Here is a 24328-nt window from a genome sequence, read left to right on the forward strand (position 1 = left end):
CAATATCTTGAACTGCTGTGACGAAACATGTGAGCTAATACAGCAAATAAAGCCTCAAATGCTGCTTATGGATATTACTGCTCGTGTATCAACTATTTAAGATATGGATTTTTATTGCACTATCCATCATTGTATGCTAGTTTTGAAAGCATGTGAAAGTTAAAAATGACAATATTCGTGTGGATTTAATAGACAACAATGAGCTAAAAGTTGCAAAAGCAGCAAACTTTTGACATTTTTAGATCTTGTCATTTTTATACCAACTTTTATACCAATTTCCAGAAAGTTTTTTTAAGATGCTACAAATACTTCTGTAATTTGTTAATTTGTTTGCAACTTTGATGTGAAGGAAATGCATTTCTGCATCTTAACTGATCTACTTAACTGTATTTAGAAAATCGAAAGAAACAATTCTGGAAACACACTCACAGAAAGCTTTAATAGAGATAAAGAAGGATAGAAAGTTTTGTAGAATATCGTCACACTGTTGAGGAAGGTTCTACCAGCAGATTATCTGATGACAGGTGAGGGTGTCAGGATTGGCTATAAAAGAAGCGTCAACCAATGACAAATGAGTCTTTCCAAGCAAGGATGAATCTCAGCTCACTACTTTGTACCAAATTCTTTCAAAGCATCAATAAGTTCAAAAGAAAATATTTCTCAATGCAAAATTCTTAAGAATTCAGGTCTTTTGACATCTACAGAGCAAAAAATTGTGCAACCATTCAGGAAGTCTGAGGAAATCTCAATGTGTGTGAAGGCCAAGGACGGATGTGGCCTGATGAGTCCACGTTTCAGCTGCAGACACTGAGAAACACCATCCAGCCTGTTATCAGAAGAATGCTAAATCCAGAATCTGTAATGAGACGGATGACTTGCATATGTGCGAAGGTGGCATGGATACAGAAGCTTATATTGGAACTTTGAAGGGACATACGTAACCACGAAGGTGACGTCTTTTCCCAGGAGGCGATTATTTCAGTAGGACAACGCCAGACCTAATTTTGAATGACTTACAGCTGACATCTTGTATTCAGCAAGAATGGACACAGTTTCCTCTAAAAAACTGAAATAATTAGTATCACCAGTCCCCAAACAATTAATAATCAAAAGAAAGGTTTATGTAACACAATAGTAAATATACCACTATTTCAACTTTTCTTTTTTTTAGTGTTGCTGCAATCAAATTCTGATTTGTTTGTTTGGTCTAAATGCAATAAATGTCAGTAAAAATGATCTAAAGTGGTAACAAATGTCCAACTATGAAGCGGCGTCAGAACATAAACAATGACAAAGTGAAACGAGGAGTACAGTAATGATTTTAATATTGGCTTTACACTGTTATACAAAAGTCTACTACAGATAGTTTCGGAGCGGTTGCTCAGACCTTGCCTTCCTCTAAAAACAAAACAAAACACAAACATAGCTTGGATAGCATGCAGACGAGCGGACTCCATCCTCACTTCTTGTCCGTGATCCACATCTCTGCTCCCTTACACACAGACACACACACACACACACACACACATACACGCACACAAGCATATGTATACTGTATATATTATTACGCTGTTCATATTCCTTTCAGATTAAAGGTTTATCTTTTTTACAGAGAGTGAGTCAATGTTACGCCCCTCCGCAGCCTTGCTGGCTTTGAGTCGTGCGTCCACTTCATTGTCCTACTTGGCTTCTTTGGTTGCAGCACTGAAGGTGTGGATAAAAGGCACATGTGGCGTGGCTTTCAGATAAGATGAGCACTCGAGTTGTTCCTTTTTTTGCATCTTTTATGTCAAAACTGTTAACTTCAGTTAAGTTTTTATAACAAAACCCTTACTTTTCTAAACGCGTGTTTAGTTTCCATTTTATCTCGCAGCTGGGTCACAACAGTCATTTCCATGCCTGAAAATTCTTCTGGCACCTTCAATCTTGTGTCTTTTCACCCCTTTGATATTCAGCCAAGACCATCTGGCCACCTCTGAAAATAAAGCAGGTGCCTGAATATGCAACAAGGGGAATATTAGTGTTGTTAAGTGTTGGAATAGTTTCAATTGGTCCCTTTTGTGTCCCCCTTTAACAAAACATGCTGAATATATCATTTGGTGTGCATAGTTACTTATAAAGTGCAAATAGTATTTGGTTAAAAATGATCATTAAGATGCAATCTCCCTTGTTTGTCCATGACTGGATTCTGAAATATATAAGCATGTCTCTGATCTTCCAGCTTGCTCCTCTGTCACACATCTCTGGTGAACCAAACAATCCATCTGCTGGAATTTTGTCCTTTCGGAGCTGCTTGGTTGTAATTCCTCAGCCGTCCTGGTGGAGGCAGTGTTTTTATAGAGCGTCTACTTTTCATCCACCACAATGATTTCCTCAGGGATCTTCTCCTCTGAGTCAGAGCATTCCGACAGCTTGTCCAGGAAGTCCATGTCATTGAAGCGCTCCGCTACACACTGCGCTGTGAGACGGGCCTCCGGGTCGTGGTCCCAACACTCCTCTATGGAGGCACAGACCATCTGGATGCCCTGCAAAGGGACCAGAGTGATGGTGAGTCACAAAGATCGAGTCGAGGCAGGTGTGCATCATCACCTGAAGCTGAAACTATGCATTTACACATTTCTGTCTGAGTGTCTTTGTTCATGGCAGTCTGGACAGTGAACAGGGATTTCTAAGAGACTGTACTCAGCATAAGAATAATTCAGGACATGAATATCAGTCCACAGAGGAAACTTTCTAATGAGACAAAGAACTTTTTTATTAACCCAGCAAATTCAACTGCATTTTTCCTATAAGGGTCAGACATTAAAAGTTATGAATCACATAAATAAATGCCTGAAGGACAGACACACAGGGAACATGAGGTGATGGACATCACCAACTTGCTGCTTTTGTTTGAGAACAACTTTACAACTCTGACGTAAAACTTTATGACACAAATACATGTGCTCCTGTAACTTTTACTTTGGTTTTACTGTGTCCACGTAAGGAAGCGTAGACTGCAGCTGCAATTTAACATTTTTTATTGTGCTAATCATAAACTAATGTGACAGAACAACAACAACCTGTAAACATCTGTTTTTCAAATATTTAAAAAGTGAGCTGCATGAAAACTCACCCCCAACATGTTCACAGTTAAGACTGGAAAAGAATAGTACAAATACGGTTCTGGTGCATATTTTACTAATAAGTTCTGCATTCCTGCAGCTCGGGCAGAGATAGAGACCAGCCGAGGAGTCACAGGATTTCTCAAGAAAATCACACAAAAAACGAGCTGTGGACGTTAGCATTAGCAAGCTCTGTGGCACACAGCTTCAGTGCACGACTGTTAGTGAACCACATGACAAGGCTGACTAACAGGGAGTAAAAATGGGAATAAAAACAGAATGCAGTCATTTAAATGATATACATCTACATAAAATATCAAAAAGGAAACAGCTCAAATGTTAACAGTTTGGAACACGCACCGCTGCGTCGGGTAAAACAGCAGCGAACAATCGCTGTGGTTTTAAAAGAGAAATGTTTGCAGGATTCACTTACGATGGCTTTCGGAAGCGTTTCAGAGCCTCTGCAGGGATTTCATCCGCAGAATTGCTTTATTCTTTTTCAGACATTTTCAGTTATATTCATATTCCATTTTTTTAAACTTTAAACACAACCGCTAAGCTTTTTTTTTTTGGAAATACGTTTGCAGCTACTGATATCAGGATGAAGGATGGTCGTTTCTGGTGCTGACAATAAAGAAGAGGGAAGTAAAACGAGGCCTGTGAATGAACTGAAAAACAGCCGAGGCAGAGCTGGCTCAAAGAGTTTGACTGTTTCATTAAAGCAGTTTAAATTGAACATGAAAACGCAGCACAGCAGTGAAAAAGGGAAACAAGACTCATCTTTCCTAGCTGAGTACAGCTTCATGAATGTCCTCCAGTGGGCTGGCTGAGAATGTGTGCTGTTACTTCCCTGCACTGACTCTCCAAAGTTTTTTACCCTCCACTGAGGCTGCGTCATGGAACTACAAACACTCTGAATTTCTCGCACAGTTTAAAAACTTGACATTCAAAAGAGTTCTCTTGGTGCATAATCTTATGCTTCATGTTCTACTGAAAGAATAAAGCGTGCTGCATGTGCTGCATGTGCTGCATGTGCTGCATGTGCTGCCTTGTGCTGCCTTGTGCTGCATGTGCTGCATGTGCTGCATGTGCTGCCTTGTGCTGCATGTGCTGCATGTGCTGCATGTGCTGCATGTGCTGCCTTGTGCTGCATGTGCTGCATGTGCTGCATGTGCTGCATGTGCTGCCTTGTGCTGCCTTGTGCTGCATGTGCTGCATGTGCGGTGTGTCTCTTACTGTGTGGCTGGTCCAGCTGTTGGGGATCTCAGGCCTCCCTCGGTCTCGGAGAACACTGTCCTTCATGCTCTCTACACATGGGTGCTCCCTCAGGTTTCCAAACGGGGGCTCATACTCTTTCACTTCTGTGGGGGAGCACAAAAAAAAACAACACAAATTAGCTTGCGGTTCTGTACAACTGAGGAGTTTGGGCATTTTATGGTTGCCAATAAACTTTGAATCCGATTACATCAACTGACAGATGCAGCTCTGTTGAGTAGGGAGGCAAAAATCAGACGGCTGTGCCCCCACAGCACACACATCAACAACACCTCTCAAAGGAGTCACTGTGCGCTCTGAATCAAAACTGCTAGTTTGAAAACTTTAAATAGCTCTGAAGCAGCACAAACAGCTAAAGAATCCTGTGCTGTTGATAGAGCAGCCAAAGGGGAGCTCTGCTGCGGAGGAACACATCATCGCATTTCTATTCTCAGCGCCCATGGATTTAAAGCATCTCACTAACACAGCTCAGGCTTTGTGCTTGCTCTCACACAACAAGATCCAGAATGCATTTCAAATGGAAGTGAACTGATTCAGGCCAAGAATTCAAATCAGTGGTTTGCAGGAGACGGGCTGTGGATAGAAAGTAAAGCGAGGATGCATCTGATAATCCGCTGAGACAAGAAAATAAAAATGAAGCGACAGATTGTGTGAAGACTACTGTGAAGGGAATGGTTGACCAGGAGCACGTCTCTTCACTGTGTAGAAAAACTGCTGTGAGCAGGTTCTCAACCAGAACAGGTGCCTGCTCCTGTCCTTTACTCTGAGGGCTAAGTGGCACACTCCAGCCAGGACGAGCACAGCCAAACTGTCAATCATGGCGGCTGTGATTTGATGTGAGCAGCTCTCCTCAGTCCCTCGTTTGTGATATTTGGCAACGGTTCCTATCAGCTTGATGCATAACTTATGATTTATTGTGTACTTTTCAAAACCAAACCTGCAGAAACTGTATAAATACAGGTCAAACAATGCAAATAGACACAGTTACATATGGTTTCCTCCACTGATGGTCATGATTGACAGCTGCTGATAGGTTGTTTGTGCCCCAAAGTTTCTTTGAAAGCACTCATTGGATTGATCAACACAAAGTACAACAGGAAAGTCCACAGAGCGAAGTCCAGGTTCAAGAAAGACTGATTGAAGATGTGTCTAAATATCTCTGCAGATACCCGTGTTATTGGTTGCACTTAAATATAAGTTAGATGTGTCCACTTGTGGAGCACGACTCACCTCATCTCAGAGGTAATTCGATCAGACGGACCCAGGAACAACTGAGGCACAGGTCTTCCATGAACATGGGTCTGGGCCTCATATTTACTTTCTAATTCATATCGATATATATACATTTCGAAAAAAGAAAAAAATAATACAAAACCATATGTGGTTATGGTCTGACAAAGACGTGCCAGTGTGATTTCTCCTCGCTCGCAGTGCAGTGCTGCCCCCGCTTTCCTTTCATTGTTGTTAGCTACAGGCTTATTTACAATTTCTTCTCATTGTTGGAAACTCAGTGACTTGGTCCACATTCTTTTTCAAAAACGCAACAAGAGTCAAAAATAGGAACACGTTAATCAAACTTTTGCCACTTCATTTTCAAGAGGGCAGAACAGAACAGAGTGAGCACATGTCGCCCCCCCCCACCACACACACATCTCTGCAGAGCAGCTGCAGCCTCACTATGACTGTAGACCAACTTTCTACGAGCCTTTTCTTATATAAACACAGCCAAGATGGTTGGGCGATAGTGTTAAGCTATTGCCTCGTAAAAACTAAAAGTACTTACTGTATATCTGCGTCGCTTTGAAAAGCCCCGACTGTCAGAGTAACTGTAACTGATAATTACAAGGTATTCAGTGATGCTTGTTAATTCTGAGCTCTACATCGCTTTAAATGTCAAAGCCCTCCAGACTTCATGGTGCATTCAAGTACACATCTTAAACTTAGAAATCTCCATTGAACGTAGCCTTGAATGCTGCTTAAAAGGGCAACATTTCGTTCATTATAATTTTTCTTAATTATAAATATATAGAATTTCTTTCTCCCACTGACATCACATCTCAAAGCAGTGTTTAAATGTATTTCTTTAGACATATTTAACTACTGGATCTACATTTAGTTGCTACAGATGCAGTAAAGTACAAAGAATACTCAAATATAAGTAAATATTTGTCGGGATAGACAGAGATACAGAGATTGCACTCCTGAAACCTCCGTACTGTCCAAGAGAGAGAAGGCCCTTTTCTTTCTTGGACAACATAAGAATGCAAAATGAAAAAAAAGAAATAAAGGAGGAGGAGTACCACAGAATTTTTCCACATAACCTCAAACCATCAGCGAGACAGCTAAGCTCTGGGTGTAACTTTGGTTCAGCCTTACCCAGCTGGTACTGACTTAAGTTACTCCTTCTTCTGCTGTTAGGCTGTATCATAACTTTCAGTTCGCTGTCCGTGTTGCTGGAAAAAAATAACCCCTCTCATATGTTGCAATAGCTACGTCAGAACAGAACCATTCAATCATTTTCAAAGGCAAACATGTACCTACGTCTGACTGAAAGCTAAAACCTGATGGACCGAGTCAGTTTCTGTGTCCGTTGTAGCCTGGGGAAAAAGTCTCTTTTTCTACACATGCAGATCTTAAACAAAGATTAATGCTTTCCAACTGTATTTTCCTGCATGTAAACGTGTCTCAGCAAAACGAAGCAGCATCAGATGGAGTCAGTGAGCTTGTGCGTCCGTTCGAGACGCTCACATTAAATCATGATGATTAACTATATAAACCAAAATGTGGGCAAAAAAAAACAACAACTCAAACTACTGGAACAAATCATGTCTTTCCTGGCATGCGGTTTCTAATAAGGGAGGAATAAAATGGGGTTTCATTTATTTCAACACGAAACAAAAAGCCACCGAGCAGACCCACAGCTGCTCTTTTTTACAGAGGCTGCAGCGCCTCATTTTTTGCAAACAAAGTTTGTCTGGTTTGGCATTTAAGCTTAAACATAGCAGAATTCAGCCATCACTCAACCTGCGGATGTTGTTTTGACAAGTCCAGAGAGTGTGTTTCTAGACAGACAGCAAATCCGTCGGAAAACATGCTCATGTGCTCATTCCCAAACATTTGAGTCATCCCACAGCACACTTTGCTGTGTAAATAACAGTGACATTCCCGGAACGGAAAGATTGACCAATCCTCTCTAAAAAGGAAGGATGGTTGTGAAAGGCAACACTTGAATTAAACTTTGGACTCTTAAAAAGCAATTGAAAACACACCACGGGGCCAGATAAGGAGTGCTGGAGTTTGCAGAAGTCAGACACTACATTATTGACAAGATTTCTGCAAAGGCTTTTAAGGTTCAGCACAGCAACAATGAGGAACTGAGACTGTGTCCTACAACAGCTGACGTGAGGTGATGGTTTTGCAATGCTGGCACATAGTTCACCCTTAATGGGGTTTTTTGTGCCACTGTACAAACAGTCTGGGAACCTGCAGCACAGGGAAATTTAGTTGCATTTATCTGCTAGGAAACCTTCGGTTTAATCTTCCATAAATAACAAGATGCTGGCGTCAGCAAACCCAAATTCATCAGTGTTGACGGGCAAACAGCTCAACTAACGTCACACTCAGTCCTGTTTGTTAAGATATCAACAGTCCATACTACTAATTTTTCTGCTTCTCTGAGTTGACTTCTTTCCTCTTTTTGCTCCACAGAGTCTAAATGCGTGAGAAAAATGCTAAATATGACGCAGATCCAAACACAGTTTCAACACAAACGTGGAGATAAAGTAGTAATGTGATCACAACAACATTGTGTGATTTCCAGAGTCTATCTCTGGAGTCCGGAGGCTCGACTGATCCGCTCCCAGCCAGTTTTCATTAGGCTGTGGTGGCGGTGACACTTGTTTTGTGTTGTGAGAGTCATGCATTACAGATGTAAGCACGCTTATTACACATTAGCACAGCTTACTTTAGGACATGTGGCACTGACTTATACTAGCATATGCTATAAGCTAAAACAGGCTCTTACCACCAGCTAACCCCAACTTCAATCAAACCAAAGTGCATTTTGTCCCGATTTCATCTCCAATCAAGTGGTTGAAACTCTAAAAATTTGTCCCCAAATGAGTGGTATAGCTGTAATCCCCCCTTCCTCCCCTCAGCTCACAGAGATACATACCACACCATTAAGCCCTCCAGTGCTTGATGGTCTGACATCTGGAGAGCAGCTGCCCTAACCTCTCCTCCTCTCCAGTCTAGCCCAACCTCCCCCTCTGGGGAATGAAAGCATTTCTTCGTCTGCAGCTCCACATTCAACACCACTCCACTATTATCCCCCTACTTCGCCCCACCCGCCTGAGGAACGCCATCGTAGTCTTTCCAAGTCCTAAATCTAGGCCGGCTAAATTATACAGGAGACATTTCAAGGAACAGAGGCAGAGATAAAAAGACGTGAGCTTTGAATCCAGCATTTCTTTTCTACTGGCGGTGTGTTGATCTTTATAGTCTTGGAAGATGAAAAGAAAGCAAAGTGATAGCTCACGGCTGGCTGACTGGCTGTCTCGACAGATGGCGGTGTTCTTTTTGCCTGGCAGATCTCAGATCAGGCCACTGTTGCAGGAACTGTGACAGAATCGCTGCTGCATGCGTCTAGATGCACTGATCAGACATCTGCCGTCCACAGACGCACACAAAGACAGGTGGCATCAGAAAGTGAGACAAGAGAAGACCAAGTCTTTACCCCAGGATGTGTCACTCTGAACTTGTGTGTGTGTGTGTGTGTGTGTGTTCACATACTCACATTTTGTCTAAAGTGAGGGGAGTTCTCAGGGAATCATGCGTGACTCACGGACCTCTAGGGACAGCTTGGCAACTTAGAAAACTCGACAGCAGCTGCGTAAAAGCATGCAACTCCTTTGAGTGCACTCTGTAAACACATCAGTTTTACTCCCATGCATCTCCGATTCCAGAATCAATACAAGATGAGCCAGATACTGATGAGATTTTTAGTTGCCAGTGAGGCAAAGCAAAGTTACTGGACGTCATTTTCACAGCTTATTGTTTCCACCCTTGTAAAATCTATCAAGGTGGGAGACTGGCTGTGTTTGTACAGCGATTTAACCTTTCTGCATGAGCGAGTTTCCTTGGGTTTTAAGCCTTAATGAAAAACAGATTTCACTTTTTGTGCCTGTCTCGGACAGTTGCCAAGTCTGGAAAATAGGGACAGAGATATACAGAAAGCAGGAAAAACACATAAACTGCCCCGGCGGCTTCTATCTTTAGTCCAGAGGTGGGACGGGAACCTCTCTGCTTCCCCTCTCAAGAAAATCTACACCAGCCTGTCTTTCATGTCTGTGGCTGCATGAGAGAAGCTGGACGGCTATCAACAGTGCTGCACTGCAGCAGGAGAGTAATTAACCGCTGCTTTACTTACATCCAGACAGGAAGAAGAAGACAGAGAGAAAAGATGGAAAGTAAGTGGAAAGTGTCAGGGTTAGAGGCAGGGAATGACAGGAAGGACAATGCGGAAAATACGTTACTTGGTTCTATTTACTGAATTTCCGATGGTTGGGATCAGAATAAATATGAAAAGAGGGAAAAGAAGGATTTATAAACATAAACTCCGGTGTGTATAATCTGGAGGAGGATGTGGAATGAATGAATGAGGACTTTGTCCAAAAAAGACAGAAGCAGATGAAGCCACAGTGGATCTGGATTTGTTTAGTTCATCCCTACAAACATGTATCCACCCTGGCCCGCTCTCAGACGTTAGCCACAGAAAGTCCCAATATTAAAGGAGTAATCTGTACTCACATACTGCTTTCAACTTCAGACTAAAAACAGAGTCTCTGGGGGCTGTGCTTTCTGTAAAACTATGTACCCGGTGGGTAAAGATATTCTCACAGTTGGAAAGGAAGCTGGGTTGTGGGTCACTTGGCCATGTTTTTCTTCAGAAGACTCTTGGGCAGAGTAACTTTGGGACACACTTCAAGGAGACCCCCTTGAGGGGCTTCGGGGGCAAAACAGGAAAACAACAAAGTAAAAAAATTTCAAGCTCCAACCTGGCAGTAAATCATGGCTCTGACACAATGGAGACAGAAGCAGTCACAGAAACATAATGGGACCACAGAGACACCAAAGGGAAGTGAAACAAATGATCAACTGTCAACATGAAATACTGCACCGCGCTTTGCCTTCAGATAATCACCCATTTCTATTATTTGCACATATCCTGACCTTGGTTTTGCTACAGAATGACAGACACAAGTAACGGCACATTAGTACAGCAAAGGTCGATGATCCCTGAGACTTGGACAAGATAAATTGACTTTTTTAGATTTGGCTAATATCATGACTAATGGGTCGCTGATGAAGTTCTGTCACAGTGTCACACATCCTGTAAATTAACTCAAAGTGGAGCGGGACACTACGCTTGTACTCTTTAGAGGTCAAGTGAGGTTTCTTTTTTTCTTTCTTTCCATCATAGAATTTCTGAGGATATTTAAGAAGGCTACAGGGGATATCTAATCAGTCAGCCCTTCTATTGATTTCCCCACACAATCAAGCGATCGCAGCCTATCAAGGGTATCATAGCTATCTCCACTATCAACAAAAAGGTCACAGTGAATGTGTATGGTGTGTACAGATGTGCGCTAAAATGTGTCCACAGCACATAATTGACCCTGTGCAGCATCACACTAAATTACAGAGAGAAAACCTGAGAGCTTAAAATGCCGATCAAAGGAATGCTTTGATATTTAGGGAAAACTTATGATTTTAGCTGACAATTAATACCCTCTAAATGACAATCTTTTGTACAAAAAAGTGAAATTAAACAAGATAAAGTCAGTTTGGGCTTGTCAACACAAACAACTGTCCATCTAAAATAAAAGCTATGTTCACGCCACTCATTAAAAAGAAAATAAACATCAAATGAAGGTTGTGTCTATGCCATACCGCTGGACACCTTCCTAATAGTGGATTCAACCGTGGATTCAGAACCAGTTGTGGCAGAGTTCACCAGAATGTTTGTTCTCAGTGACCTAAAACCTTCTTTATATGTGTATGAGTGGTCAAAATGCAAAGAAAGGAATATGTTTTAGAAATCAAACACGGAAAAGGCCTAAATAAGTTTTAAGAACTGCTGGTTGGACTTTAATACACTCAATAGACTGGTGACCTGTCTATGCTGTAGCCTGCCTATCATCCAGTGTCTGCTGGGGTAGTCTCCAGCCCCCCGTTAATTTCCACAGGATGAACTAAGTATGCATTTCAATATCTCTCTGACATACATGATACTAATAGGTTCCCTCCTTACGCTACCTTTGTTGACTTTCTGCCAACACTCTGCCTTCATGGTCGTCCACATGACTTATCGTGGCTATCATGACTTAATGAAGACTGAAAGTTGTCTCAGGGATCTAAAGGGAGATCAGGGAGTCTAAACTTCAAACAGAGAACTGCAACTCATCAAAAAAGTCACTAGAAGGATATGCCTCTGGCAGATGAAATGGAAAATGAGAAAACAAAATGAAGGAAAGTGAAAGAAAAGATAATCAACTTTCACTTCCTGCTTTTTGAAAATGCTGATGCTTACATAAGTGTGTGATATTCTGCCCTGCTATGTTCACTAGTTTGGTGAAGCTTTCATTATGTTGCCCCTTATCCTGCTGAAATGCAACTGACTGGCCTCAGAATGACTTTTTGATCTGAAATGTTCTTCAGAAAAAGAAAGTAACACCTTCTGCAACATGCTGAACAACAATTCTAAAAGGAGTCCAGCGTTCGGGAACTGGAGGAAACCTCCATGAAAACCAAAAGCACTAAACAGTCTCTAAACAAGACAATGAACACGGGCCAGTTGTTTTGAAAGTTTCAGAATTTTCCCCCTCTGTAAAAAGAAGAATATTTCCCGCCTGATTATTGACTTTGGCGAGCTTGTCCTCTCCTCTACGTCTGAAATATTCCTCTCTAAACACAGTTAGGCAGAATCGTTTATTCACTTAACCGTTCACTAATGCTTTACATTAATCAATAATTCATTTGAAGCTTAAATCATCAGCTCACTTAAAGTCGCTCCGTTTGAAAGAGTAAATATTTTGTTAAAGTCAGTGGAGATTTTGATGACTTGTGGTGGGATTGCTGCTTTGGATCGATGTTCTGAAGTAATTTGGCAAAAGCCTTCAAATCAAAAATAAAGAGCTGAATATTTATTGCAATCTTAGATTTAATTTACCTGTTAACACTGTTTTTAAAATACTATAAGGATGTGATAAGGAGAAGATTTTTCCAGGCTCACATATGCAGTCCTATGTAACCCATCTGGAAACGTAGAAACTGTGAGGGAATGTGAAGTTCACCATGGAGCTCTGTACCATGGGGCTAAGCATGCTTAATATGATTTAATCTAATTCCATTTAATCTTGAGATTAATTATAATACTATCCCACAATCTCTTGTGGTTAAGCACAGCATGACTGTTAGTAAAATACACTTTAAAACAGCCTGGTCTAAAGGGAAGGTGTATTACTAAAGACACTTTTTTTTCATTGTGTGTTATTCACTGTGATGAAATCCCGCTGTAGTTTGATCCAAACCATTTGGTGGGGCCTCTCTAATGCGTAAAAGGAAACATAAAAAGCTTAAAATACAAATGAAAACAACCTGCATACATCGGGCAAGTTTATGCTTTTAGAGTTAAAGCTTCTGCCATGTCTTAGCGGCCAAACATCAAAATAATTCCAGCTTGTTGCACCAGGCAGCCTCTGTGCAGTCTGGCTTCTGAGCTTACCTCCGATTGCACTGCACCTGGAGATGATCTCCCACAGAACGAGAGCCATGGAATAGACATCAGCTTGTTTGAAAGACTCGATGTTTTCAAGATTGATTCTGGACTCCAACACCTCAGGAGCCATGTATCTGGCTGTGCCCACCTGAAGGAAAGCAGACGAGAGTTACACAGATTTATATTGCCGAAGCCCCTTTGCAAACCAGGGACTGCGTCTTTAAGGCTTCACAGAAATGGTTTTGTTGAGGTGGAACATTTCAGCCGTTATTAACTTGCAGGTGGTCATTTTGGGTCGTGCGTATTAAAGCGTCACAACACATTTATCAGAATCAAAACATGATTAATGTGAAGAATAATTGGAAAAACAAACGTTGCTCTGAGCTCTCCAAGAAAGATGCTTCTCCTCACATAATTACCAACTGGGAAAATGTATTCAACAGAGCTTCCTCCAAGTGCATTAAGGACATTACAATGCATTAGGTATGCTGCACAGCAGAGGGTGAGGCCCTCTCACGATGAGTCACTTTCATAACAGAGCGTAATGTGACTCTGCTCTATTACACCAGTATACCGAGTCCATTAAGAATCAATCCAGCATATTTGTCTTTTGCCTGCAATAAAACCACAAACTGAACATTCACAACACTATTGTATCAACACCATTCATCTGGAGCCAAGACACAGCAGGCCAAATATTTGGAGATGGAGATAAGAAATTAAAGTTTGATTGATAGCATGGCTCTGGAAAATATCTTCAAAGGGTATTATATGGCAGTGCTAAGAGTGGCCTGCATCCAGGGCAATGGCCTAAATTCTGAAATATTTGCTTATAACCATATAATGACCCTGAATGTAGGATTAGGAAGCCTTACCTGCCCACTGTTGGCCAGCTCATCCACAGACAGAGAGTTATCCAACCGAAGTGCGAGGCCAAAGTCACAAAGGCAGCAGGCCAAGTCCTTTTTCACGAGTATGTTGGAGCTCTTAATGTCTCTGTGAGCGATGGGCACCTTGTAGCGGCCGCAGTGGGTGTGGTCACTATGAAGGTGTGCCACTCCACAGGCCAATGAACTGCCAAGCAGCCACAGGTCGTGCCAGTTGACAATGTGATGGGTCAGGTACTCTTGGAGGTTTCCTAACGGCTGGTAAGCTGTGATCAGCCAGTACTGTCTCTGCACTTTCCTTTCCTCTGCAGTCAGGAAGTGAAGCACATTCTCATGTCTCAGATCTGCATCTGAGAAAATATCCTTCTCATTCTTCCAGGAGGCGTACTCCTCGTATGTGAAAATCTTAACCGCGACCGTCTCAAAGCCCTGCTCTTCGCTGACTGAGGAGCAGGGCTGCTTCAGTTTGGCTTTGTAAACCTCAGCAAAGCGGCCTTTTCCAACCAGGACGTCCAGCTCGATGGGCAGCAATTCGGTGTTGTGGTTGAGGTTGTTGGCGTGTGTGGAGCTGCTGTCTGAATTATCTTCGTCTATAATGATGGCGCGAGCGTCACTGAAGTCCAGTGGAGGACCCTTCCTGCGCTTGGAGTGAGCCTGGCGTTGGCGGTAGACCCGATAACAGTAGAAGGAAGTGATGACGATGACAGCCAAAATCAGAAGAGGCACTAGGCTGACTAAGATTACAGCCACCACCTGGGAATCTGTGTCTGAGAGAGCAAAAGTCAAAGGATTGAGATGATGAGAATGAAAATACCAACACCTCTGTAACAACATGATGGCACTGAAATGAGCATTCAGGAGCATCCCTAAGTCCAGATGCACTCGTTTCAAGCCAAAAAAACCCAAAAACCCTTCTGAGGAAACTATATGTATCTATATGTATCACTGAAAGATGATGTGTAGCTTAAGAACTGTGAGTGTGTGTGTGAAAGCTCACACAAAGTAACATAAATTACACAAGTACACGCTGGCATTTGCAGTTAAACCCAAACTGTCGCTCTTCCACACGTCGGGGGTAATTAAAGAGGTTCAGCTGAAAAGCAGCTGCCATCAACTTTCTAATTTGTGACCAGTAGGGGCAGAGTGGTCTTTTCTAGTCTTCAACTTATAAAAGAAACAAAAAAAAGAGGCATAATATGGGCTCTTCAACTGTAATAGTCAAACAAATTTGTGCTATGGTCGTAAATGCATGTAACTCTCTCGCTTTGAAGATATAATAAACTCAGAAGAAAGAGCTCCACAGAAGCAACAAACAAAGCTCATCTAAATGTTTTGTTGAACCCTGATTACAGTCATTACTGGTACGTCCCGTTAATTTCGCTTATTATAGATCGCTTTCATCGCAGTAAAGCTGGATTTTCACATACACATGCTCAGGAAACTGTGGAGCAGAAGAAATGAGGTCATTTCTTATCCATGAATCTGTTTGTTTTTTTCATTTTGTAGATGTTGGTGTAAGTGCACCAAAAATTTAATTTTTTATTTTTTTTTAAATTACTCAAATTGTGTCATCTTTGCTCGGATGTTTATGAAACAAAGTTGCTGCTAAATCGAGGGGGAAGTTTGTTTTTTTTTCCCCCCATTCTTGTAAATGTTACTTTCTCTTTCACTGTATGTTGCTTTTGCTCAACAGTGCGCATTAACACAGCTGTTCCCCAAACTTTGAAAGTTTATCATTGAGGTTGGGAAAAGCAGCTGAGGACATTATTCTCACAGAGGACACATTCAACAGCCTTTCTGGAGTTTTTGATCACGTGTGATAAGTTCAAATAGTTAGTATCAATCAAAAATCGTTACAATTTCACCATCACTGAGCCAATAGCATGAGCTAATTAAGACAATGATATGTGAAAAAGCTCAATATATAATGTATATATATAACAGTTTGTGTTACTAAATTTAAAGAACACAAATTCAGATTACTTTGTGGCAGACTGTATCAACTCCTAGCTCAGAGTAGAGTAATATTCTTAGAACAACAGAGGAACTGACCCTTCCCTGAGGAATGTCTATAAGAACATAATAACAGAAATCTTAAGTTAGCGTCTGGACCACAAAAGTAAAAACTGCTCCAAACCCTGACCCAGTCGACCACATATTGTAACCCTTTATAGTGTATGTCTGATTCTTATAATTTAGATGGCGGTGTGTCTGACAGCTGCAACGCTTTTAGCAAAAAGTGAAAGTTCATGATGGTGCTGTGTTTATAGTGGAGTGTTTTTTAAAGCCGCAGCCGCAAAGAAAGGCCTAAAAGAAACTATATATCACCAAATCCAACACGGTAAACACCAGCACCCCAGCTGGTCCCAAAGACCTTCCACGCTCCAATTAACAATGAGCAATTTAAATGAGTAAATCTAGCTAAGGTTTTCTGAGTCAGTGTTTTACAGTATGTGTGAACGTTTTTTCATTTAATAACTGCCAACAAAGTGCTTTTGGAGGTCAAAGTAGCTGCAAGGAGCAAAGGCAGGTTTGAACAAGGGAGGGCGATGAATGTAGAAGTCATCTCGTTGGCTGCCCAGTCAAGCCCTGTGCTACTCTATAATTTTTTTTCTAAACAGGAAACCACATGTCTGAAATCCTGTACAGGGCCCCTGCCAGACGGTTTGTTTTGATTTTTTGTAGAGTGAGAAGCCATTTCTCACAACAAACCTGTCACTGTGCCCCCAGGACTCCAACAGACAGCTTTGGGCACACTTTTCAAGTTGTTGTGTGAAATGTTATACGTTCCACTGTACATTTAAGGAAAATAAATGCCCCATTTAGGTTTTTTTACGTAATTTGAAAGTCGTTTATCAGAAACACTGCGCATAAGCTGTGAAATAAGTCTTTAATGGGATAATGTTTGAGAAACACAGCATCTTCTCTCTAATCTAAGGTAGGCTACGCAGTGGGTACCAGAGGATGATATGATGCTTTGTATTTCGCTGCACTTTACACCCCACTCCACTATGTGAGCGTTACAGTTTGCAAAATCTATTTTAACTACCTAGATTCTAGAAAACTCCATGCCAGCACGCTACATGCTAAAGCTGGTCACTTGTCTTTGAATTAGATCATGCGATGAAGCCGGCCTGCCAGACCCTTTTGGTTTTTTGGATTTATGAAAAGTATCTTGACAGCATTTGCCGTCTAAGAGCGATATGCTGTGGCATGTTTGGTAACTGGTTGCACAAAAAAGTCCCTTTTCCAACCACAGGTTAGCTACATGCTAAACTGACTGTTTCCTGCCAGGTGCATGTATATTCTCCTCCAAATCAAGTAATAACACAAATAAACATATGTATTTGTTGTTTATTATTAAATGCATCTTATTGCTGTTTATAATATGTTAGTACTAGTTTTTGAATTTGCGCTGGTTAATTTGTTTAGATTATCAATAACATAGCTTTTTTATCTATTTGTGCTGCATCACTGAGATTATTTTCACTTAAGCTGGTCTTATTTTTTTTCAATTTAAAGCAGTTTGTGCAAATATATTCACACCAAGATGGTTAAAAGCTCCATTGGCCTACTTATAAGCAGTATACTGGTAGTAAAAAAGGGGTAACAACTACCATGGTGGTTCTATGTGACAGTCATCTTTCCTCTGGGATAACTAAGGAGCCGAAGTCAATCCTTGTTTGTGAGCACAAACGTGGCCAAATGAAGATGATTCTGATTCTAATCCTTTAAGATATATTACAGCGTCCTCAAGCTGTTATTCAGTTATTGATACAACAATGTAAGCAAGAGCTGAAAATGTTTTACAATGGTTACTCATAATAGGAAGGGGATGGATTCATTTGAATTTACTGGTATTGTTGCCTTGTAGTTTGTATTTCAATCAGGAGAGCCTTTATTACCTCCCTGCCCCACTTTACTGAGAAGTTTACTGAGAAGTTACAGACACTGCACTGACATTCTCAAGAGTGTGCGAATGCATTTCCATGACGTGGTTTGCACCGTGCAGATGCTTTCAATTTTGCTCTCTGTTCAGAGCCAGCTCTCGGAAATGTACCTCAGTGTTATTATTGCCCGGATGCTGTAGTCAAAATACATCTGATTCAAGGGCCAGTGTTGTAACTGGAGTCTGTGAGCCAATCGCTCCTAAATCTGTTTGGAATCACATATCTGGAGAGCATCACGGTGCACACATGTTAGTGGTCACGCATGACACCTTACATGACAAGCAAATAGGAGCTGGCATAACAGTATCAGTTCGCCCATGGCTATGATGTTGTGAGGCTATTCTGTAGAGATATAAGGAGCATCAAGTTCCACTTCGTACGATTTTAAAAAAACAAAACAGTTGGTTCATGATGGGAAGGAAAAACGGAGTCTTGTGGGTGTTTTAAAACTTGTACAACTTACAGCTGTGCTAAGTGACATCATTATATAAAGTAAGAGGGGATGTAACGGCTAAATGTGATGTCTTAAGGTATGACGCCAAGCGATGAACTCACTGAAAATTATTACCAGACGCTGCAGCTCTAAGGAGCGCTTTCGCTTGTTTTAGCTAATTGTTTTGGTTTTGCAGCTTGCTATTTAACCGTTTTGGTTTAATCTCACTGCTCTCATCAAAAATCATTTCCACTCACAGCAGGGAGCCATTTCCAACAAGCTCTGATAAACCACTCTGCACAGCTTGCCAAGGAATCAAAGTGTAGACATAAAGGCGATGTTTAGATAAGCTGGGGAACATAGCAGAGCACTGGACTTTAAAGAGCCTCATATATTTTTCATAAGTGGAGGCGAATGGTGAATGCATCAGATACATGTGTCAAACAACCAGAAAGGTGGTTAAATTCATGCAAGTGTCTCTCTAAGGCTGGTGGACGTCTCAAATTGACCTGTCTCAAAAAAGATCTGCTCATTGCACTCATCCTCGTCACAGGAGCAGATGAAGAACTCGGAGCCCATGCCCTTTCTCTCTTTCATTTCACACTTGCTGCTGTTGTAATCCTCCAGGAACAGGCCGTACAGTTTCTGAGCCGGGTCGTGGCACACGGTATCAAAGGTGACATTGTCGTCTTTCTTCCTCCTTGGAAAGAGAAAACACAGAAAATACTGTGATCAAACGGTTTGTTTGATTTGTGCTCTTTGCTTGTAGGTTAGAATAAAATCCTGTTTGAAATATCTGTACTACAACTTCCACACTGTGCAAATAACATTTTTTTTTTCCAGCAGCATAGCGATTGAGCTGTGGCTGTAAACGCCGTATTTGTCTCTTTCAGCAGCCCACAGCCAAAGTATTATGTAAATGAGAGCAGCATCAAGGTCAAAGGCACAAACAGCGAAAGCCATTACAAACAGGAAAAAGGGAAATACCTGATCCTGCACAAATCTGCATATTCATATTCTAAGTTCCTGCTGAGCAGTGCTGGCTTTGTGGTTCTGAGAGACGTTTCAAAGTGGTGCTGCCGTCCGTGCGCCATTAGCTTTCTGCTAACCTCAGCTCATGACATGCCCGCCACATTGTGAATATAATGAAAAACAGCAGCACGGCGTTAAGCTTTTACCACCAACACAAATCTGCTTCCTGCTGCTTCTCCCATTCAGAGTCAGATGTGATGCTGACAAATGGTTAGACGTGCGCTTTCATATCCCGCCCGACTGTCGCCAGCAGAATGCAGACTGAAGTAGCGTTGGAAGGGAAAGGTCACTCCATAAGAGACATTTTAGTGCTTCAGGAAGGAAATTATGCCTTTTTGATTAATAAAGACAACCAATTACTCCCTCTATCTCCTGCCACTTTCTGTCTGTAAAAACGTGCTCTCAGAACCAGAATCTACTACAACTTAATAATCTATTTATGTAAAACAAACAAACATATCAAATCTACAAGGCAAGAATAAGGTTTGTCAAGCTACACTTACCAAATACTGACACACACCTCCTCTTCTTCGGGGCAGATGGAAGTAATTTCACACTCCACCTTGCAGCTCCCTTTGCCAGTGCAGTTGGTGGCCCGCACATCACAAAACTTGCACAGCCTTTTTATCTTCACTTTAGAGGCCTCTGGAATAAGAGAGGGAAAGTAAAAAGAGGGGAGATATTGAGTACAACAAAAAATGTCTACAAGAACACACAGTAGGCTGAAATCCGCCGGCTTTAATGCTACTGGACGGTTTGAGCAGCCGAATGGCACCTGACCTTAAATGACAGAAAAACCTTCGTGGTGAACTGGAATTTATGTGATATTTATGAGCATTTAAAGTACGAAAACCTCACATCTAGTTAGAGCAGGAAATCTCTAGGAATTTGCCTGTAAGTAAAAGCTACTATTCAACAGAGCCGCAAGAAAATCCAAAGTATTTCATCCAAGAGGGGCGGACACATTTTTCCTGTGAAGTCCTCCTTTGGTCTTGTTCAGACTTGACTTTGCCGGCAGGCAAACCCATATCAGTGAGACAGACTGGATTGTGCGCTGAGTGCCTGTGGGTTTGATAATCACCAAAGGAGACAACTGCCAGACAGGCAAGAACAACAAACAAAGGAAAACAGGGATGCCTCCTCTTGCCAAGGGGTCTCTAATTTGTCATCCCCGATGAGTCGGCTACCTGTATGGAAAGGTGCTGTGCCAACAACGCTCAAAAACCGAGAAAGACACGATTCATCATGTGTTTAGGAATGACTTAGAAGAGAAAGATATGTGTGCGAGTGCTTTATTTCTCCAGACATTCCCGGACGGCGGTTTTGCAGGTCTTTAATGATAAAAATCAGCAAATAAGCATGCTCTGTTGGGAATGGTAAGGCGCCACGCTGAGGATGACGAATCTCTGATTTTATTTTCCTGCTCACACAAATGAGCTCTCAGGAACAATCCTGCACAAATGGTTGAAGTGTTATCAGAAAAAAAAAAAAAGAAGAATGAAAAAAAAAGTGTTTTACTGACGATCCCCTCATGTCAGTACAAGATTAGCTTGTACAAGTCTACACAGCTTACACCTACACGGTTTAATAAAGATGATGTTAAGTCAAGCCGCTCGCTGAGAGCGCATGAAGGAAAAAGAGATAATAGCCCACACGGGGACAGCCTCAAACTGTACTTCTTCCTGAACTGTAGGCTGGGAAATAACGCAAAAGAAAGAAACAAAAGCAAGACAAAAAGCATTTGACTGCACTTCTACTGTAAAAAGCAGACAAACAGCTGCACAGGAAGAAGAACTGTTCCTCACATCAGACCACAAAGCTCATAACCAAACTGTGAGAAAGTGGGTTTGAGTCCAACAACAAGTCGCTGCTCTTCGTCTTCTGGAGGAGGCGTTTCAATAACATGCATGTGAAGTGGTAGACGCTGGTGTGAAGGTGATGAGTCTGTTACAGATCAGGAAGTTTAGGTGAAAGCACGCTTCTCGGCAAGGACATTTCTTCACATTCATTTGAGGGAGGGGGCGTCGAACGTTTCTGCTTTGAACTTGGCACCGCGTCGGTTCACACAGGGTACAGCGTTGGGTTTGACCTGTGACTGGCAGGCGCAGAGCTACTACACCGCGTGGAGGAGCAGCAAAGTCAAACCACAACACATCTGCAGCACCCTGTTTCAGCAGCCCCTCGTCATACACGTTGAGCAGCTCTCAGTAGAACTGCTGGCAGATATCGCTTTCTGACACACTCCCTCCCAAATAAAAACATCAAAAATACTTCAAACTCCAGACTGAACTAAATGACTGAGCAATTTAAAGTTTTGCTCCGAGGGCTTGAGAGGCGTTTTGAAGTAAATCAACACTGAAGGGGGGTAAGTCCATGCCTGAGTGCTAGTGGTGGGAAGGTGGCTGAGCAGAGTAATTATATCATTAGAGTAGCTCTTCTGAAAGAGCATGTCATTTAAACCCAGGAGGCGGGCAATGGAAGGGATGAATGGTAGTAATTGTCACTCAGGGCTACATATAATTGTAGAGAGGGGGTAAAGGGGATTAAGAGCAGCCAAAACCACTTGGTGCCGCTGGGACTGAGACTGAGACAGATGAAGGTACAGCGCTGTCTTCCTCAGTGGAGGCTCCAAGACCTGACAGCAACAGACAGACTGCAACTTACAGCAGGTGATGTCTGAGAAGGTCGTCAAGTATTCACACAGTAAGCTTGTAGCATTCTGCATCTATTCGGACACATTTAAAGCTCAATAACCCGTACACCGAGGAAGCTTCTTGTTTTACACACTGAAGGTGTCTTCTTTCATTAAAAACAGTGTAATTAAAGCATACGCGGGGCCTGCGTAAAACAAACACATGCCTAAAAACCAATAAAAACGGCCGAGCTACACCACTTACGCTACAGTTTCTCTCAGAAGGAGGCAATTGGTCACGTTGTTGCGCTTCAGACAGCTTTAAAGTTTCCACTTAAGTTGCTTCGCATTAGTGATAGAACAGGCAGCCGCGGCTTTGACAAGTTTTCAAGAAGTTAAGTGCCCAACTCACCCGCCGCCTCGAGCAGAACACTAGCAAAGAGTATCGTTCCACACCAAAAAGCGGAAAACCGAAGTAGCTCCATTTCGAACCGGACTGTACTCGCCCCTCTTTCTCATTAATTTACCGAAGCCTTGACAGCTGGCTAATATCAGGACTCCGCGGACTTTCCTCGGTCCGCCTGTTGCACCTCTGCGCCTTCACAGCTCCGGAGAGAAGAAGAAGCAGCAGGGTAAACACACCAGGCAGGACTTGCCCTATATGACTCACTGTATGTGAGCTTTTCACGAGACAGGAAATCTTCAGAGGGGTTGGACAGCGTTTTTTTTTTCTCCCTCCTCTGCTCAGTCGTGCTCATGTGGCTCACTGAGTCTTGAACCATGTCATTAAGAGACCCAGCAGGGCAAGGCTTGAAATGACTCGCTGTAAAACTGCTCAACCACCAACAGTATAGGCTGTATGGATATGCAAACACACGGGTGTATATATACAGATGTTTCAGCTCTTATTAAAAAAAAAAATCTGCTCATATTAAACACCAAAATTATCATTTTCACACACCTTCAGCTGCACCTCAATGTCCACCCAGTGTTTAAATTACATCCCTCTGCTACATGCTTTCCTGGAGAGGCTCCAGATTCAGTTTGTCCAGAATGACATAAGAAGCACATCTCATAGCTTTGTTTTTTATGGAGGACACACAGGGGTTAAGTCCACTGTTCCACCCATGAATCAGCCGTCTATAGCTGGGGCTTTGCAGACACGTGTTTTTGCTCTGCATGCTCAAGCCATGATGTCAAGTTTCAGTTGTGACCCCGTGACCCCGGAGCTCATAACTCTTCACACAGGACTCCCTCTAGCTCCAGCTCACTGAGCTCTCTCCACAGTTTTTCTGGTACTTTTGGTGAGCCTGTTTCAGTGTAGATTCAGTGCAGAATAGAAAAAGGAACTTGTGTGAGACTTGGCACGTTTTAAAAAAGAACCGAAAATAGCCACTTCAGCATACTTGTGTGCACTTTCATTTGCGAGTTTGTAAAATCTGTGCGTTTTATCCGAGAAGGGCCTTGGTGTGTGTAACTTTGAAATGCTCCGAGGAGATTTTTTATGTGTTTTTTTTTCTTAATCCCAGTTCACTGACCTCATTCTTTTTCTGCTTTTGGCTCTCACTCAGTGGGTGTGGATGGTTGTGTTTATGTCTGTGTGCGTTTGTGTGAGACTGCACGCCGTGCAGCCATTCGGCACTGCAAGGTGGAGTCCAAGCCACAAGGTGGAGATCCGACAGCGCTGTGAGTCCAAAACGGCCATTCCCCACTGACCTCAGCACATGTGAGGGTCCCAACATCCTGCTGACTGACCACAACGTCCAAACAAAACTCCTTTATAAATATATATATATATATATATATATAACTTTATAGCTTTATCTGCTTCAGTTCAACAGGAAACACACAGCACTCCAGTGTGCTCGGGGAGGCTTATTTAAACATAATCTCTTTTGGTGTTACTTCACATGCATCTCTCAGTTAATTTCTGTTTCCCCTCTTGCACAAGTTTCTCAGTGTTCCTCTGCCTTTGAACAATCCCCCCCCCCCCACCTCATTGCACAAACACAGATAAACAAGCGCCAGGCAAACATCCTGAGTAGTATTATGCTCAATAGCAGGTGCTTAGCGTTCCCGTAAACTGTTTTGGTCAAGTGGAAAGGCAAACCGAGCAAGCCGATGTCAAATCTCTGGACTCATGCTTTAAGATAACACAACATGCTGAACACTTCAGGGGTGTTCACAGACGTCAGAATCTTTGCCCTTTACCCTACATCTCTGTTGGTGAAATTGT

At 42.2% G+C, this 24328-nt stretch overlaps 2 protein-coding genes across 2 annotated transcripts in view; one reads left to right on the plus strand and one right to left on the minus strand.

Annotated features, from left to right (window-relative positions):
• Positions 1 to 24328, plus strand: part of LOC140274859 (palmitoyltransferase ZDHHC3-like) — a 350244-nt gene that overhangs the window by 205918 nt on the left and 119998 nt on the right. The gene's annotated exons all lie outside the window — the stretch shown is intronic.
• LOC140274857 (TGF-beta receptor type-2-like) lies at positions 1309 to 22821 on the minus strand. Its single transcript, XM_072370234.1, has 7 exons — positions 22505 to 22821; positions 19964 to 20105; positions 18938 to 19128; positions 14034 to 14812; positions 13165 to 13306; positions 4341 to 4465; positions 1309 to 2525 (listed from the first exon to the last, which is right to left on the minus strand). The coding sequence occupies exons 1-7, from the start codon at positions 22575 to 22577 to the stop codon at positions 2346 to 2348; spliced, it is 1632 nt and encodes a 543-aa protein (XP_072226335.1). The 5' UTR covers positions 22578 to 22821; the 3' UTR covers positions 1309 to 2345.

Source organism: Leuresthes tenuis, unplaced genomic scaffold (assembly GCF_036924035.1).
Source record: "Leuresthes tenuis unplaced genomic scaffold, fLeuTen1.0.hap1 SCAF_18, whole genome shotgun sequence".
NCBI lineage: Eukaryota > Metazoa > Chordata > Actinopteri > Atheriniformes > Atherinopsidae > Leuresthes > Leuresthes tenuis.